General features: G+C 32.6%; 1 protein-coding gene across 3 annotated transcripts in view; it reads left to right on the top strand.

Annotated features, from left to right (window-relative positions):
- Positions 1-9153, top strand: part of LOC114318582 (disease resistance protein At4g27190-like) — a 38408-nt gene extending 29255 nt beyond the window's left edge. The window contains exons 3-5 of one of the 3 annotated variants that reach the window (XR_014339903.1): positions 740-3993; positions 8427-8522; positions 8905-9153. Coding sequence is in view for 2 of the 3 variants with exons in the window: in XM_082886965.1 (XP_082743091.1) it covers positions 742-3993; positions 8905-8949 (3297 nt within the window). In the remaining variant the exon portion in view is untranslated. Of the gene's footprint in view, positions 1-739; positions 3994-8426; positions 8774-8904 lie in introns of those variants that run through there. The other 2 variants (XM_082886965.1, XM_082886966.1) reach the window with 2 other exon arrangements.
- Positions 9154-20819: the final 11666 nt, after the last annotated feature.

Here is a 20819-nt window from a genome sequence, read left to right as displayed (position 1 = left end):
TATTAGAGATTCTATTGATATTGTTTATGTGGTATTCTTAACAAATAAAGAATTCCAAAACATATCAAGTAGATTATTCTTTTCTCTCAACTAACAAAGATTGGTCAAAATTTTATGATATGTTACTAGCAGTTAACCCATACAATACACGTTATAAAATATAAGTATATATTTTGAATATCATACTTTATAAATTTCATTTGAATTATGTTTGTAAATATCAATAAGTATCTACTTATGAATTTATTATAAAAAGTAGGGTTATTCTACAATACACATTTTACATTGGCGTGTACCATATACAAGTTATAATATTTGTGTTAGTCATAACTAAAAAAACTCAATAAGTTATAATCAAATACTACTTAAAGAATAACCAAAGACCTTTTTGGTCGTAACCAAAACAATAATCACAACGAACATTATAATGAGTGATAACCAAGTCATAACCAAAATTAATTGAGTTTTTATTTGTGAGTTTTGATTTAATTTTAATTTATTTGAGTTAGTTAGTATTGAAATATGATGTGCGAAATATAAATAGTTAAATTATATTTTTTTATAAATATTTTTATAGAGAAAATTAGAGTAGGACTTTTTTTTGATAAATAAAGGACTGGCTCGCAACTTCCCATTTATTTATTTATTTTATCAGCAAGCATGCAAATAGTTATTACTGCCAATAGTACAATATTATTTATTTATTTATTTATTAAAGTATTGCTTTGTTTGTTATCAGACATGGCTATGGCTATCTGTGATGCTTTGATTTCCATTGAAGGAAAAGTTATTGAATTATTGGTGAAGCCAGTTGGGCATCAATTCGATTATGTCTTCTATCGAGTGAAATACATTGAAGATCTACGAGAGCAAGTACAAAATTTAGAGGCTCAGAGAAAAGATGTGCTCGACTCCATCAATGCAGCAAAAAGGAACAGAGAAGAAATTCTAGTAAGTGTCAAGAATTGGATTGACAAAGTTAATGGGTTCATTCTTGAGGCTAAAGAGTTTCTAGAAGGTGGTACCAATGTGAATTTGAAATGTTTCAATGGGTGGTTTCCTGATTTGGTCACAAGACGCCGGCTAGGTAAGGAAGCAAAAAATAAAGCAGAGGAGGCTAAAGAGCTGGAAAAAGAAGGCAAATTCAATAACAACATATCCAAACCTGCACCTCCCTTGGGGATAGAATCCATACCCTCTGAACAGTTCGTGCCTTATGCTTCTAGAAATTCAACAATGACGAGTGTAATGGAGGCACTAATTGACGAAAAGATTAACATCATTGGAATACATGGTATTGGGGGAGTTGGAAAGACAACTTTTGTGAAAGAAATCGGCAAAAAAGAAAAATCTAATAAGCATTTTGATGAAGTTGTGATGGCTGTAGTGTCTCAGAACCCAGACATTAAAAACATTCAAGGTCAAATAGCTAGCATGTTGGGTTTCACCAGATTAACTGATCAACAAAGTGAAATCGAAAGAGCAAGCATGTTGTATGCAAGACTCAAGGATGTGAAGAAGATCCTTGTTATATTGGATGATGTTTGGGCCAAACTTAATTTGGCAGCCGTGGGTATTCCATTTGGCAATGATCACCAGGGTTGCAAAATCATAATCACAACACGGCGTGAACAAGAATGTAATTCCATGGGAATGGAAAGGCTGAGGACAAAGATTGTTCATCTCGATGTTTTATCTGAAAAAGATTCATGGGACTTGTTCAAAAAGAATGTTGGCGATGTTGTTGACTCTAATGTGTTGACTGTTGTCGCTAATGAGGTTTGTAAAGAATGTGGAGGCCTGCCAATAGCACTTGTTACGGTTGGAAATGCAATGAAGGGAAAAGATGACCCTACTTTATGGGATGAGGCAGCTCGAGAATTGAGAAAATCAGTGCCAACAAACATTGAAGGTGTCGATCAACGTGTGTACAAAAGTCTTAAGTTGAGCTATGACTACCTGCAGGATGAGGAAGCCAAGGCTTGCTTCTTGCTTTGTTCTCTATTTCCCGAGGATCATAACATCATAATAGAAGACTTGGTACGATATGGGATGGGGTTGAGGGTATTCAAAAATGTTGATACAGTGCATGAAGCCAGGGGCAGAGCAAAGTCAGTAACCAACAATCTCATAGCTTCCTGTTTGTTATTAGCTAGTAAACAAGATTGCATCAAAATGCATGATGTTGTACGTGATGTTGCCATAGATATTGGATCCAAAAAGTATTTTGTACGAGCTGGTTGCAATTTGAATGATTGGCCAAAGATCGATAGTTTGGATCAATACACTGGCATATCGTTGATGAGAAATCAAATCAGTAACCTTCCTGAGGTCTTAGAATGTCCAAAGCTCCAAATATTACTATTACAACACAATAAAAATGAATGGTCATGTTCACATGAATTCTTTTCAAGGATGAATGCACTTAGTGTTTTAGATTTGAGCCAACAACTTGACTACAATTTTGACTGTAGTCCTGATCCAATTCGTAGTCCTGATGCTTTCAATAACCAAACGTGTCTTCGAACATTAGTCCTTGACAGAATTAAGTTTGGGGACACTAAATATCTTGGACAGTTAAAGACGCTTGAAGTCCTTAGCCTTAGGTGTGCCTTTTTTTCCAAGGCACCAAATGCAATAAGGGAGTTAACTAATCTAAGGTTATTGGACATGACTGAAAGCCATCATGAATTTCTGATTCCGGCTGCAATGGTATTGCCTTTATCCCATTTGGAGGAGTTGTACTTGTTTGGTACCAAATATTCTAGAAGGATCGGAGACCCGGACCCTGCAATAGAAGACGCTGACCTTGCAGCGGAATACCCAATAGAAGGCCCAGAAGACGCTGACCCTGCAATAGAAGTAGCTGCTGCACTAAGATCTTGGCCTCGCCTAAAAGTGCTAACCATTTCCATACCTGACATTGCATATATATCCAAGGACTTTGTTTTTCCTGAGGTGGAAAGTTTTATTATTTTTATTGGAAAATCGAGTTCAGAGGCGAGCGTTGAAAATTATTCCCCAAATTATTTGGTACTTGGAAATTTGGTTGGAACCATGGTTTATTGGAGTAAATGGCTAAAGATGGTGTTGAAGAGAGCTACACGTCTAAAGATTGTAGATTGTTCTCAATTCGAATACTTGATCAACACAGAGGAATGGGGGATTTCATCACAAGTACAACAATTGGATCTGCAATTGCTCTTCAACCTGGAAGAATTGGAACTCAGCTGTTTGGTTACTTTCAAAGGGATATGTGCAGCAAGTGCACTTACTACTTCGAGCTGGGTGTGCTTCCCAAAGATTAGAAGTTTGAAAGTTGGCGATTGTCCTTCACTATCAACTGTTCTTCTTCCATTCAATTTGCTTCAAAGGCTACAACATTTGGAGAAGCTTCGGGTAGCAGAATGCGAGAAATTGGAACAAGTATTTGATTTTGGTTCTGAAGGAGAAGGCATGAAGCTGCTTTCTAGTTTGAGAGATTTATATCTAATCAAGTTGCCTAGATTGAAGCATATATTGAACTGCTCCAGTCGTCAACATGTGCAACTTTGCAACCTAAGATTTATGTCTGTCGTTTCATGTGACAAACTGAAATATGTCTTCCAACCTTCCATAGCTCAAGCTCTTCATCAACTTGAAGTGCTTTGGGTAATTAAGTGTGAAGAAATGGAGGAAATTGTTGCTGCGAAGCAAAACGAAGGGCAACAAGAAGAAGAAGAGAGAGTGTTCAAAAGTCTCAAAAAACTCTACCTTCAAGATCTTCCAAATCTAAGTGGTTTCTGCACAGGAGGAGACGACTTTCCTTTTGAATGGCCATCCTTGGAAGAACTTACAGTGGAAAACTGCCCCAAAATGAAGACTTTCGCTGCCACTACTTCTGGCAGCACACCAAAACTGAAGGAAGTTTATTCAGATGAATCCGTGATACCGCTACAGGGGATGGACTTGAATCAGTTTGTGCAAACCCATATCATTTCAAAGCCACCTAAGGTACTTCTATATTTTACCACATTTAACATATATATATATACACTAGCATAAAACCTATGCTATGCACAAAAGAGTCAAAATTTTATTTATAAATTAAAAATAATGAAACCTATTAAAATATATATATTGCACAATCCGGTTTATATTTCTCTTTGTTTTTAATATTTTATTAAAAATATTTAAATTTGAAAGAGAAAAAGAGATGTGATTTTAGTTGTGGTGTGAATCTAATATGGTGGAGTTAGTAGATTTTGATTATGATAGAGATTTGATGGGGTAATTTTAGTAGTATAAGGTAGATTTAGATTAGTAGTGATTCAATATTTTTTATACATCAAAATTAGGTCTTATCTTGTGGGTATTCTAAAATTTGAACCTTACACATAAGAAATTTTTTTAGTGAACATTGGGCGACATGGTAAATAATCTAATGATTATAAAAAAATTTATTTTTATTTTTTTATATTTATTACATTTTTTATAATCAAATAGTTATGATTGAGATATAGTCAAATATCTGACCCAATTGATCATGACCACGTATGTCGATTAATTAATCTAAAAAAAATTAGGTGTTTTTATTTATTTTTTTATTTGTAGTAGAATAAGATAAGTATTTTTAATGCTCAATTTTATTTTTTTTAAAGTTTAATAAATAGTTATGATTAAGTTATAGTCAAAATGTTTAACCCAATTAGATTCTAACCCATGTAATAGATGTTTTTAATTTTAATTTTTTAAATTTAGCTAATAGATATAATTGAATTGTAGTCATGTATAATCCCATTAAATTTTGTTACTTATATCAATAAGATAATTGTTTTAATTTTTAAATTTAGCAAAGATGATTAAAGGATGATTCAACAGAAACCAAATTGATACTGTTACTTTATCAGTTTTTTCCCATAAGGAGTCTCAAGTTTTTTTTTTGGAAAGGAAATAAGATTAAGAAGAAAAATATCTTAATATAAAATTAATCATTAAATAAAATGAGCCATAATATCTCATACTTAAGCTAAACAATATGAATAATATCTAACAACTGACTTTTGCCGATCCAAATATATATATATATATATATATATATGAATAATTATTCAAACTAAATATTTATAATTTTTATACCATACAATTTATTAATAAAGTTCTCACATAAACAATAGAATAGACAAGTGAGAATAAAAACAATAAAAAAAATAGAAAAAAACATATATCCATTCAATAATTGCAATCAATAATTGAAATGAATTTTTAAGATATCATATAGAACCAGAAGTGGAACCAGAAAATTAAATCAGAAGGGGCACTTATTAATTATAATATTGAAATTTTTTACAAAAATATTTCACATAAATTTTTACGATTGACTTTGAGAAAGATAAAAAAAAAAAAATGATGTTATTTGTAACTAATGTATCATAGACAATACAAAAAAAGTTATGAATATAAGTCTTAAAATAAATTATAAAATGATAAAGTAATTTTTATACAAAATTTGAGTAAAAATTCAATATAATGATAATATTACGTCATCATTGACATGTGATATCATCAACCAATAATAAAAAACACATGAAGGGTAAATCTCACATGTCAAATGTAACTAACAATCCAATAAATTATATATCTTTATAGTAAGATTAATTATGCTTGCATGCCAATAATAATAGATATCACCATTACATTAAAAAAAAAAATTATAAATCTTTTATAGATAATAATATGACTTATCGGAATATTTTAATTTTCAATCAAAACAATCATTATTGTCTTCATAATTTTAAAAATTTCATTGACATTTCACTTTAAATAATATTTTTATAATTTTTTTAAAAAATATTTTCTTTATATTTGATAAAAAAAAAAGAAACCCAAAACCCAGGGGGCACGTGACCTCTCTGGCTCCTCTCTATCTCCGCCCCTGTATAGAACTAATAATTAGATCAATAGAGACTGAAAAAGTTTATAGACCTAAGTAGATTTTATGTAAAACTATATAGACCGTATGTAAATTTATATGAAGTTGACCATATTGCTTAAAAAGATCTATCATTAAAATATATAATAAAATAAAGATGAAAAAAATTTGCATGGAATTTGGAGTTAGGAGATATAAAATATTGATAACTTAAAGAAATTTTTATGATCATGAATACGTTAAGAGAGAGAGGGGAGGGGAGGGGAATGGATTTTGTTGGGAGTTGTTTCCAATGTTGGGTTTTGTTGGTGGATGTTCAGATTTATATAAAAACTTAATTTAAAGATAATGTATTTTGGAGGTTTAGTGTTTAAATTCAAATTTGATTTTTGGATAGAGATAAGGAGCTAAAGATATCATAGAAAATTTAAATTTAAAATTTTAACATCACATTTTTTAAATACAAATCAATTATTTTATTTTTTTTAAAAGCAAACATTTATCTGATAAATGCAAACACTTATCTAGTTGTTTATTTATTTTTGACCTTTTTCATATATATATATATATATATATATTGTAAAATGAAGTATGATCCAATAGAAATTGAGTGTGGCATTTTCTAATTTTTTTTAAATGTAAAAATTCAAAAATTTTGGATTGAGATTTTAGATAGACACCCACAAAGATATTATCTAATTTTTTTTTAAGATTTTTTTTAATATAACAGTTAGGATTAAGAGTTGTGGGATTTGTGGGTTCTTTTTTTTTTAATTTAAATTTACGTGATATAGGGATAGACATGGTAGTTTCTATATACATATCTATACATAAAACTCTAAGGAGAGACATTATTTAATTTTTTTATTATTATCTTTTATATAACAATTAGAGAAGAGAGTGAGAAGACCTGAATAGTGAGAATGGAGGTGAAGAGAGATACCACATATTTATTTATTCCAAAATTATGAGAATTTAAGAATAAACATTTGGAGACGTTTGACATAATACCTACATTTGCTTATATTATATATATATATATATATATATATATTATAGATAGATAGATATATCAGGTAATTACTTACATTATGAGGCAATGTTTTTCTTAAAAAAAAAATAAAAAAAAATTAAATTAAATTGGGTCCTTGACTAATGAACTAGTAAATCAATGGACTATATATATTCATTGTGTTTGTATGATTCATATCCGACTAATTTTAAATTAACATCATACACTTCAGTTTCAGAATAAATTTTAAGATGAAAATTCATGATAATTTAGTTTGTAGATAATTAAAGATCTCTAGTAATTTTGAATTATATTTAGAGCAATACTACACACACAAAATATGTACACTTAAAAATACTCAAAAATTTTAATATACGGTCGAAATTCATTCAATTTTTTTAGGTATATTATTGTGCATGAATTTTGTGCATAGAGAGGCCCTTTATTACACTCAAAAAACATTTTTAATTTTTTATTTATTTATATAGATTACACTTTTTAATGTAAAATTTATTGTTTTCTTTTATTATTTAGTTAAAATTTAACATATTGTCTTTTTTCATGCATAGAGTTTTACTTTTATTTTTAAGTGTTAAGTTAAGTTGATGGATAAAGAAATTTTACTTTTTATTGGCCTTTTACAATGAATGTTCATTTATGTCTTTATTATTGAATGCCTTTGACTATCTAAAAAAAAAAAATTTGAGATAATAAATTATTTAATATTCTAGCAACTACTCACATGGTAATGCTCCCTACAACGAACCATTTGAATAGTTCTATTTTTGTTTGGGAGTTTTTTTAAATCAAATTTTAGATAAGGACCTTTGGACAATGAATTTTTTTTAGGCCTTTGGATAAAGATGGAAGAGACCTAGTGGATTGAGATAATGCCTTCCTTAAATAAAAAAGAAAATGCTAGCAATGGATTTCTTTTTTTCTTTTGTTTTTATGCCTCTTAATAAATTTTATATTAGGTTTTGGTAAGGGATTGTTTTTTTTTTTTTTGGTTTCAATTTGTCGAATTCCAAAAGTGAGACCTTAGGCGATCGCCTTAATGGAAAGTGTTATTCACCAAAAAGTGAAAGAGAGGAAGAATGCCTACTTGCTATCTCTCTCATAGAAATTTTTGGTCATTGTGCATTGCGTAACATCTTTATTCAATCAATAGGTAATCTGAAAATGTTGAAAGTTTTCAATATAAATTTTACTACATAAGGAATAAATAAAATTAATTGGCCTTTCAATTTGCATATTTTCTTTGAGGCCCATTCAACATACACTTGATAGATTTGTCAGCCTATGAAATCATGCATAGGTTGTTTAAATATCTTATTTTCCATCTACATAGCCTATGAAATCATGCATAGGTTGTTTAAATATCTTATTTTCCATCTACATAGACAATATTATTAGGTTTCTCACCTCTTTTTTTGTTGTCATTATGAATGTTTCCTATCATAATCTTTCCTAATTTTTTCTTTTCTTTTTTTTTATTTTTAGGCAAGACAGATTGGTACTCTTTGAAGATGAAATCCAAGTTGAATCCTAATTAGATTGTGAACTAGATTATGAATTTATGAGGAATAACTCTCATGAGTAAGTGAACAATTCATGATTTACCTCAAGCTATGCCCCAAAACAATACAATTCTTATCTGAAAGGAATTTTCTATTACAGAAAAATAGACATGTTTTGTGAAATTTTTTTTGAATATTTTTTTTTTCAGAATTTTTTTCTAATACCTGTCACATTTTTAGGTAACAACAAAAAGTTACTTCCAAAATTTCAAAAGCTATTTTTTGTGCAAAAATGAAAACAATATGAAGAGAATGGTGTTTTTGAAATTTTCATTTTTTTCTGAAAATAAAAAATAAAAAATAAAAAAAGTGAACATTATATGTAGCAAAATATAGATATCTCTATCCTCTATAGAAATATATTGCTAAATTGTTATTGAGTTTTCATTTTCTTTTTGCAGTTGTCAACCATAAACAATGCTGAGCTACTACCTAAGGTTATGTGATGTCTACCTTAGGATTTTATTGTGTAAGGACATACGCTTCCTATGATTTGTGTTTCTAAATGATTGTCTTGCTTTGCAATATCAAAACTCCTACTCTAACTAAAGGAATGTTTACCTAATGTGTGCAAAAGAAAGAGTGAATAGAGGGGGGGGGGTACCTAGTGTGTGTAATTTTACTTTCTATGCATCGTAATGGAGCTTGTATCCTAAATTATTTATCTCAATTAACAATATTATATGTTTGTTTTCATGCTTGTTTGTATTTGTGGTAAAAAAAATTATTGTAATTTGCTCTTTACTGAAATGTGATTAACTAGTAATAATTTAGAGTACAACAATGAATTGTTGCTTGAATTTGTGAAGAAGAGCTTGTAATTCATTTGAAGGGAGTTTATATTACGGAATCCAAAGAGTCCGTACTTAGATTTATGTTAGGGAATCCAAAGTGTCCATACTTAGAATCAATACACGTTATTTCAAACACATATTCACTTAAAGGCTTAAACATATATGGGGTGAATCCATCCGACATATATTAGGACTTTTCTTTTTCTTTTCTTCCAATATGGGATCACTTTACTTCAAGAAGTTCCAACAATCTCTCCCTCAAATGTGAACTTATACATTGGGCAAAGTTTTTGCTCGAGTCTAATTTACTACTCTAACGTTGTGTCTTATGCCTTCTAATGAGGTTTGTAACAAGTTACTTCCAGAAAGATAGTTGAACTATCTCATGCAACATTTCAAAAACATAGGATGATTATAAAAACATATGGGAAATAATGTTTCTTTAGCAATGAATCCTTAGCAATTGATTCTTATATTTATCTCAAGTGAATATGAGGACCAATAATATTGAGGAAATAGAAAATGACACATTACAAAGACATAGGATCTCCATTTAGAAATAGAAATCTATTGCTTGCCCCTTTTGGAAAGAAGTGCTTTAGTCACTAGGGTAACGTCCAAGAAACTCGTGTATAGTTTATGGTTTACATGTCCAAGTCCAACCAATATTGACAAACAACATTTATTCATACATATCAACATCATCAACTAAGGAAAACATTGCAGGCCTTATTTGGAAGTAAGTTCTCAGTAACTATAGAAACATCCAAGCAAATTGAATCATAATGTGGTCGGTTTTAGTTCTCAATTAATAAAATCAAAAGATTTAGTTCAAAGCCAAATTTTATCCAACTCCGACAAAACAAAACCGTTAAACCCTAGTGAGCATGCTTGTAACTACAAAGGCAACAACTAAGTCTCCTCAGCATGGAATTTGTTAGCTATCTGAGCTTGCTAATTTTATTACTTATCTTCCTTCTCCTAACCAAGAAATCTTCCAAAGGGCTCCCACAAACAAGATATATGTGGAACACAAAATATTGAGAATTTTTTTTTTAAATAAAAAAAAGACATGTACTAAATCCATAAACAAGCAATATGTGGAACACATCAAATTTTGATGGCATGAAAAATGACAATTATTGTCCATCTTCAAACTCCTAACTCCAGCATCGAGTACAACCCACCATGTCTTGACTTGCCACCCACCAAAATATATATGGTTATTGTACAAGCAACATTAAAGGTTAGCCTGATAGATGAGTTACCAAATGTAATGTCTAAATTCAAGTTTACTGTTATGTAGCTTCCCCTCCCCGTATTACCCTGCTACCAATTTAAATATGTATATATATATATTGTAGCAAGCATCCACCTCACTCCATGTTCTGTTTACAAAGAAGCATCCAAAAGCACATGATAATGGCCTTCCACTTTCTTTCGTTTTATCGGCAAAAAAATCACTTTATTGATATAAATGAAGAAATGAAATACATCAATAAAGCATAAGGAAGTGCAAAAAGAATCAAAGCTAAACCGAAACCAAAAAACAAACAAACAAACAAACACAAAAACACACAGAGAGAGAGAGAGAGAGAGAGAGAGAGAGAGAGAGAGAAAGAGAGAGAGAGAGAGAACAAGAGCAGAACTCATTCTCGCACAACTTAAAAGAGCAACCGAAAAACTTCCCTAAAACTCCCAAATCAAGAACAACCCTCAGCCTTAAAAAGCAACAACACTGCCTTATAACTTAAGGCTTTCCATAGCAGCAAAAATATTTTTCACGAAAGCAAGACCTCCCTAGCCAACAAAACAACAACCCTACACCACCAGCAACATCAAAGAACATACCAGTAGCAACAACAAGAACAATAAAAAAAAACCAAGCCTCCTTCACACCTCAACCATCTTATCGCTTCAATGTTTGTCTGTAATGCCCTCAAATAATAACATTAATCCCATCACTTTAGACATGCATTGACATAAAAGAAATCAAACATCTTTCTGTTAATCAGAGTAGTTCTTACAAAAATATTACATGTTAACAACAAAAGCAAGTGCCCTACGGGCTTACAGCTTTCCAAGTTAACACTTGGTTACAAAAAGAAGAGTGCTAACTCAATACATAATAAGCCCTTGGCTTGAATTTACATGTAATACATCAAAAGAAAGTAAACAAAACAATCTGCCTACCTCTAGCCTCCTAAGCTATGTCCTTGGAGGTGGCATGCTACCTGTATCTGAAATGATGTCCCATAAAGGGTGAGCCACAGCCTAGTAGAAATACACTAAACCAGCCATGAACAATGACTAAAAGATTAGCAGTTGATAGATGGTCAACACAGATACATTCACATATATCACATTTCGATTTCATGACATTAAGTCCATGTTACATTTCATTTCTCATATCTTTTTCCAACTTTGAGTTTGAAACCAAGGCTCAACACTTAGCCAAATAACTTAATGAGGTTTAGACTCATCTTTAAAACATTTTTAAAATTCATGAGGGATACACATTTTAATGCTGTATCAATAACACATAAACCATTCCCACACTTTGCGAAAGATGCACATTTCAGTACTATCAACATAACATAGAATCACTCCTATACTTTACAATTGATAACGATATACATTTTAGTGCTATATCAAATCAATTCAAACACTTCCATAAGTCTTCAAATAATACACATTGTTGTGTTGTATTAATGAAACAAAAATACTTCTAATTCGTAGCCTGATACACATTGTAGTGCTGTATCACTGTCACACAAAACCCGGTTTAGAGGTCCATCCCCTATCTTCCCCTAAACCGTGGAGTAGATCCTCCATGTCCTCCCACACAACACATGTATATAAACATAGATCATATACAATCAATCAATACATGGAATTTATGTATTATTCCACTTGCTAAATTCAATAGCATACTCAATCGATTAGTTTCAGTTTGCCTAATCATCATGCAGTGTCTACAACAATCAAGACTATCCTCCACCGATAGCCCAAAGCAATTATTTCTATACTGAAAATAAATGCACCGAATGGATATATAATCAACATTTCAACGTTCTCAGTTTAATTCCTCTTTTCTTCAAATTAATTATACCAATTAATTTATCAATGTAATTAGAGCATGTCACGCCCCACTTTTTATTACACGGAGTCATTACCAAATTCTTTAACTTAATTCAATTTCAGAGATAACATGCAGAAATAAACTCATACATTCAATCCGTAGAAGTGATTAACAATACTCTCATTCGTATGCAAAGTAAATATTACATGAACTAACTTAATAAATTGCCCTTGGGCTTACATCATTCAAAGTACAGGAAAAAGGGTGTAACCCTTTACAACAATGGCATTCCGCCAACATAACTGAGGCCCCGTGGCCAACAAATAAGAAGATCCAAATCTTGTAGCACACCCTGCTAATCACCTGAAAAAGATTCAACAACGTGGGATGAACATATAGTCCAGTAGGGAACTTAACATGCTCCTTAACAATAACAACATTACAGATAGCTATGATCATGAACACCCACTCTCATACTAGAATAATAATGTGACAGTTTATACAAAATATATATATGAATATATATATATATATATATATATGAACTTTTCTTGAAAACAATCATTTAATTCACCGCTATAAGCGATTTATTCTTCCTTTTTCCTTTCATTAACCCCCGTTCCCAATCTTTTATAACATTAACAACTACTTAGAAAAAATAGATTCACTAAGCCCATTACTCTTCCATTTGCCACACATACAACAGATGTGCCTTTTCAAAACATATTTGGCATTTCAATGCAATTCCAATTATATCATAATTATCCATGCACACCTTTATAAAAAGATAACAACTCAACTACATACATAAAATCAATCAATGAGTCAACTCGTCTCTCCAACACTGTAACAAATACAATCCACAATGTTTCCAGATACACTGAAACAATAACAAAACAACACTGCACTACTAGCTATATGCGTAGTAAGCCAAAGATACACTTCTCACCACAATCTACCAGTTTACCAGGCGCTAGCTGGAAGGGTATGGTACCTTAGATTATCAGCGCGTCAGTTCTCCAGGCGCTACCTGGAAGGGTATGATACCTCTGATTATAAGCGCTGAACAAATAAGTGTGTGGAGTCCATCCCCTATCTTCTCACACACACTGGAGTACAACCCCTCTCTTCTCCCCAACCGGTATACAAACATAATGTAATTCAGCATTTCATTACATATGATGTTCAATCAACAATGGTGTATTACATACACGGCAATTCAACACAAACACGTCATCCTCCACCGATGACCAAGGACAAAACCTCTAGATGCATGTATATTGTACATCAATTAACAAACTCAATTATTATGAGACCACAAACCTGACAACAATATTAACATGATAGTTCAAGATACAATTCCACACGTGTGTGTTCGACACTCATGAAACAACAAACCAATTTTCATACGTATTTCCAAAATACTTTTCCCATTTTACAAAACAAGTTCCATTCCCCTTTTTGTTTTCACAAAATCAACTCCATCACTTTTGTTGTTACAAGACCAAATACATTCCGTTTATTTACAAAACCAATTCTATTGATAATAAAACCATAACTCACATTAGTCCACCACATTCATTTCAAACCATTCCAAAGCCAAAGTTAACCCCTTAGGTATTAACACCTTCACCCAACTCACATCAACAATAGAGATTTACAATATAGATTCACTATTCTCCATTTTAATTTATCAATCAAAATATGATTTAGGCCTTTTTCCTTTATCAACTACAACATGCTAATTTACACTCCAATTAGCCCAAAACAACCCTCAATGATAACATAACCATTTTCATATACCCAACCCTAGGTTCCTTCTCATGAGTTCAAACAAATCCAACATGGATATGATTTTTATGCAATACAAAATTACCACATGTCTATCTATAGACGAGGTATTGAAAAAGAACAAGGAGAATCCCTACCTCAAATGGAGAACTCAAATGGAGAAGATGACCCGAAATCAAAGTGCTCCAAATCCCAAATTTCTTGGATCACAACGAAGCCCTCGACGATCAGCACACTTCTTACAAAGGCCCAAGGTGAGGAAACCACTCTAGCTAGATCAATCCTAAGAGAGAAGTTAGGTTTTAGAGTGAGGTGCTCTCCAATGGAGGTTTTCAAAAAGTAAGAGAGAGAAAGGAAATCAAAAAGTGACCAAAAAGGTGATTTCACGGACTGATATAAAGACAGGTCCGCTCGAGTGTACAAAACCCCGCTCGAGCGTCAGACACAGGTTCACGCTCGAGCGTCCAAAGATCCGCTCGAGCGCCGGATGCACTCTCCCAGAATTTTCTGCAGATGTCCAAAATGCTGAGGGAAGGAAATTCACGCTCGAGCGTCCAAACTGCCGCTCGAGCGGAGAGGCAACAACACAAGCCCGCTCGAGCGTCAAATAGCCGCTCGAGCGGAGAGACCAAAACCTGGGCAAAAATTCAAAGCTTAAAAACACAGCCAACTTATTCCTAACTTGCCCAACACAACCCAAAACTCTAACACAAAGAGTAAGGGATAGAAATGAGGATAAGACCACAACGAATCTACGGAACCGAGTCCGGATTACAATTAAACAACAACAGGGAATACCGGGATCGCTATAACCTCAACATAACATAGAATCACTCCTATACTTTACAATTGATAACGATATACATTTTAGTGCTATATCAAATCAATTCAAACACTTCCATAAGTCTTCAAATAATACACATTGTAGTGTTGTATTAATGAAACAAAAATACTTCTAATTCGCAGCCTGATACACATTGTAGTGCTGTATCACTGTCACACAAAACCCGGTTTAGAGGTTCATCCCCTATCTTCCCCTAAACCGTGGAGTACATCCCCCATGTCCTCCCACACAACACATGTATATAAACATAGATCATATACAATCAATCAATACATAGAATTTATGTATTATTCCACTTGCTAAATTCAATAGCATACTCAATCGATTAGTTTCAGTTTGCCTAATCATCATGCAGTGTCTACAACAATCAAGACTATCCTCCACCGATAGCCCAAAGAAATTATTTCTATATTGAAAATAAATGCACCGAATGGATATATAATCAACATTTCAACGTTCTCAGTTTAATTCCTCTTTTCTTCAAATTAATTATACCAATTAATTTATCAATGTAATTAGAGCATTTCTCATAATTAACATCACACCCCTAAGGTCCCATTTTCACCAATAGACCAATATTGATCTCATTTCTCTATGCCAAACATGCATATACGTTTATATAAACAAAACCCCAACTTTTGTAAAATTACACAAAGGCCCAAACTTTCTCAAAATTACCCAACAACCCCAACTCATCAAAATACTAAAATTCAAAGACAAAACTCATGAGAAGGAGTAGGATATCCCTACCTCAAAAGTTGACACCCAACGAAGAAGATGATAAAAACGAAGTTGCTCCAAATCACAAGTTTCTCGGATCAAAAGATAGCCCTCGACGATCAACAACTTTTTTGTAAAGGCCAAAGGTGAGGAAACAACTCCAACTAGATCAATACCTAGAGAGAAGGCAAGGTTCTAGAGAGAGAAGCTCTCAAATGGCATTTTAGAAAAGTAAGAAAGAGAGTGTGAATGTAAAAAGTGATTTTAAAAAGCCCAGCTGCCAACTGATATACGGCATTCCCGCTCGAGCGGAGAACACAACGCTCGAGCTTCAAGAACAAAAAACTAGTTACGCTCGAGCGCAAGAATGCCCGCTCGAGCGCCAAGACACAAGAATAAAGTACATCCGCTCGAGCGCGAAAACCAGTCCGCTCGAGCGTAGATTTCCCCCTTCCAGAACTTACACCAAAAAGTACTACCTGCTCGAGCGCCAAAGTACCCGCTTGAGTGCCACCGCTCGAGCGTAAAGAAACCCGCTCGAGTGTAAAAATCACACCTGTAGAAGTTTTGCAGGGACACGAAAAACTGGGAGCATGCAATCTCTGCTCGAGCGCAAGAAGACCCGCTCGAGCGGAACGACCAAAAACCTGGCAACAAGATTTTAGACCAAGGTTCAACCCACCTATTCAAAACAAGCCCAACACATCCTAAAACTCAAACAAATGGAATTTAAGGACGACAACAAGATAGATATAACTACCAACTCCACGGAACCGAGTCCGGAATACAACGGAACAGTAAAGGGACAATCGGGATCGCTATATTGTCAAGGCGGCTTTGAAAAAGACTTCAGTTTTAGTTTCTTGATCCCGTCAAGGTAGCTGATAATACCAAACACTGGGTAATTGACAATACCAGAACAAGCTTTAGTCCAAAGAGTGAAACACAAGTTTACTAGGTGAATAACGTCATGAACATGCTGTTCTGAGTGGTTAAAGACAGTAGCATTTTGAGCTAACTAGATAACCATGTAGAAGAGGGTCACCCAAAGTCGTTTCTCAAGGTTCCGAAAAAGAGGATCAAACCACCACATAAAAAGATCAAGGAGAGAGGCAGGGTAGACCCAACAAAAACCACCCACACCAGTTTAAACAATAGGACCAATGTTCCCAAGCGAATTGACAGTGAATGAAAAGATGATATACAAATTTGACAAATCTCAAACACATTGGACAAGGCGCTTAAAACTCGTTTTGGATTACCCCTATTAGCTAAAAAATTTCTGAGAGGCTACTTTACCTAGAATAGTTTGCCAACAAAATATTTCGACTTTGAATGGGGGAAGATTATTCCAAAAAAGAGATGCATCTTGAGAGGAGAAACCTCAAAACCACAAGATAAATTTTCATAAGCATTATAAAAAGATCTAATCGAATAGGTTCCATTATTTTTATCCCACTTTCATTGCAACTTATCCTCCATGTCAAGAGTCAAGCAAAGCAAATTAAGTTTATTCATTAAATTATCCAAAAGGACATTCTCCCAAACAAATGAACTCCTAAATTGCAAACACCACTTGTTCAATCTTCTATCGAACAAAAAAACATCATTAACCATAACAGATTTATGAGACAAAATCGAGAATAGTCTAGGAAACTCATATTTCAAAGATTTATCACCGAACCACGAATCATGCCAAAACAAAACTTGATGTAGACCCCTGAACCAATCATAACAGAGAATCCCTCTTGAACAATATTCCTATTTGCAATGCAAAGACGTACTTGGGATCTACCAACATTAAGGTCTTATTTGATAACCCTAGTAGGAGTTGGGATTGGATTGGTTATTTGATAAGTTCCGCATAATTCATGTTTAGCTGCACACCCAAAAAAAAACAAGGAAAAAAAAGTCATGGATAAACAATCCCGTTAAACAATAAATTGCCAAAAATGGGCGAATTAGGAATACCATGGGATGAATTTGTCCCATGAGAATGTGTGGCAAAAGACAATTTTGTCTCTGCAATATATAAACAATAAAATCAACTTTTATGTAATGAGGTCTTAGATGAAATTTCATATATTAATCCTGACAAACTAGTGCAATACAAACATGAGCAATTTGTCTTGATGTAATAATCTAGTGGTAAACAAATGTGAGCATTTGGTATTACTTATTCAACCTAATACTATCATAGTAGTAATTCTTAAATGTTAGCCATGGCCAATGAATTTGCATGCAAGGGCTGCAAAGTTCATTAATGTGTGTGTGCGTATGTGTGTGTGTGTGTGTGTGTGTGTGAGAGAGAGAGAGAGAGAGAGAGAGAGAGAGAGAGAGAGAGAGAGAGAGAGAGTGTGTGTGTGTGTGTGTGTGTGTTTCCTTCTATTTTTTGGTGTAAGTTCGTTAGTACTTTTCAATTTGAGGGACTTATTGGCTTTCTCAATAAATATGAAAACATAGTTGTAGTGAGTTGAGCGAAGTGTACTACATTTTTCTCAAGAAAATGAAAGATTATCAAAAGGAAAAGAAAAATAGAGAAAAAGGAGTCGGTATATGTTCTTTGTCACCTTTTATCCCTAGAAAGAATCAAACATCATGCCATTGAACTCATGAAACTGCATACAAAAAAGGACTGTAAAATAAGGTTCATTTATAGACAACCCACTTGTCTTCCAACTTATTGTTCTTATCTTCATTAATATTTCATTTGGGAGATTATTAACTCCCTTTTGACCAAAATTTCACTTTGATTCCTATTATTTTGATTTGAACAATGTTAACCCTAAGATTCATCCAAATTATCATCAAAACTTTCCACATCTACTTTTCATTTGTATAATTGTTGACAAAAAGAGAGGTACGCTTAAAATTCTTGCTTCCTTTTTTTTTTTTGGTCAGAATTTTTACTAAGTAATAAATATGTTAATAACGCTAAATGTAGTCCATTAATTGATTATTCTATTCATAATGCAAAGCTAACTGAATGATCTGCATGAGCTACTAAGTTCCACTGTAAAGCAGAATATATAGTGGCCAATGGTCATAACATGTATGGCCACCAATGGGGTGTGAGTATATTTTATGCATCATATAAAACCTCTGTAATGTTGTTGAATTTTTTTTTTTCAAGGTTCTGTGTTTGTTTACATATATGAACTATTTAGAGGAAAAATGATTGACTCATCTACTTTCCTCCTATACGATTCCATCTTGCTTCATGGCATATGAATTTTGAGGAAATAAATGATTTCAAATTTTTTTTTAGAAAATAGGAAAAAATAGAAAACGTACGAACCAGAAAAAAAATTCCACATGATAATGCCAATTTGAGGTTTGTGGTTTAGAGAAAGCTACCTCATTATGCAGACCATGCAAACGGATCCAAACAAAAAAGAATTGTTGGAAGATTAAAGGAGATACCTGTTATTTTTAATGTGTTTATTCATGAAAATCCTATACAAATGAACTTTTGTCACAAACTAATATGATATGTACTAAAAAAATTTCAATATACCAAATGGAATCCAATGAACTAATATGAAGGAAACTTCAAAAAAATATTTGTTAACATAGCATTACTCAGACATTAGGGTGTGGCTCAATGGTCTAGTAGCTACACCTTAGGGTGTAGTGAGTGGGAGGTCAGGTTCGAGTTGATGGAACAACGGCGGGCCTTCAGTTGTAATCTAACTATACTAACATACTAACGCTATCTCAGGAAAAAAAAAATAGCATTACCCTTTATTTATTTATAAGAAATCCGTCTTAGCTAGTTGGCAAAACTATGATCAAATAGTAGAAATAGAGGTAAAATTAGAATTTTATCTTTGTTCTCCTTGATTATGTTGTTTGATTGAGTTCAAATACAAAATATATAACATAATTTTGGCTACCTTCCCAATGTGAGAATACCACTCTCACACTCCAAAAAATCTCATATTTCTCAAGCATTCAAGTGTAAAAATATGGTTCCACATTATATAAAATTGAACAATTTTTCATGGAGAAATTTTTTACTAATCCAAACAAACAACAAAACTGTATTAACCTTGAAATCCTATTTTTTATAGGATTCATACTCTTTCTTCCAAGAAAAATCATCTAAAGATGATCTAAAGATGATCAAGGGGGCTACTAGAGTGGAAAAAGCACAACTCACTTGCCTAGTGCAAGAAACCCTCTGAGCAAAAGGAAAAGAAAAAAAGAAAAACAAATTCAGCTTTCAATATACACATGACAAAATAGTTACTTCTAAGCAAAAATACATTAGTAAATAGATAAAATTAAAAATCAAGAAAATGATAAATCTCCCAATTAATGAGATTCTAGCAGCACAATAGTGCAAATTCTTCCATAACACTTCTGTCAAATTGGTTTCAATTGCATTGTTCGGTTCGTGTTGGAGAATAAGTACATATGTTTTATGCAAGTATTGAATCACATAACATAAATAAGAATTTATGCATGACAAGTAAAAATTTACCCAAATTATTCTCAGAAACAAAAACACATTTTAACTTAGTATAACTTCAATGTCAAAGTACGCTCATACCAAATTGTAGGTGTAGACATTCTCCATAATACAGTTCATGTATGCCACAAGCTTCCAGCAGTGTTCCTTAATCTGTCAAACTAAAACAAAACACACAAGACTTTTCAAACACCTTTTTGCTATATGAGACAAGTATTATAAGTTCTACAAGAATAGTACAAAAAGGACAAGATCATATAGTTGCACTCCTTGTTTTGTTTACTCTTATCGCAAAAAGAGCTGAAAGATCCTCTTTTTCTTTAAAAAGTGACCTTTAGCATACAATATCAAGGCAGCAAGGCCTTATTAAATCAACAAAACTAATCCATCCAATAGTTTATCATTATACAATTATATCAAACCCCGTGCCAATCAAAAAAAAAAAAATTCAATCCAAAGGTTTCAAGTGTAAGAAATTGATCCAGACACAAGTTTCTCTTGTTTTTAATAACAATAATACTCTCAACAATTTTCAAATGTTGCTCATTCAATATTTGTCTTCAGATATTCTAATTTCTGCTGGATGAAAAGTTGCTAAATTATTGGTGGAG

This window comes from Camellia sinensis, chromosome 9, assembly GCF_055761805.1.
Source record: "Camellia sinensis isolate YWXY chromosome 9, ASM5576180v1, whole genome shotgun sequence".
Taxonomy (NCBI): domain Eukaryota; kingdom Viridiplantae; phylum Streptophyta; class Magnoliopsida; order Ericales; family Theaceae; genus Camellia; species Camellia sinensis.
The sequence above is the reverse complement of the archived record's forward strand: the minus strand, read 5'-3'. Positions and strand labels throughout refer to the sequence as shown.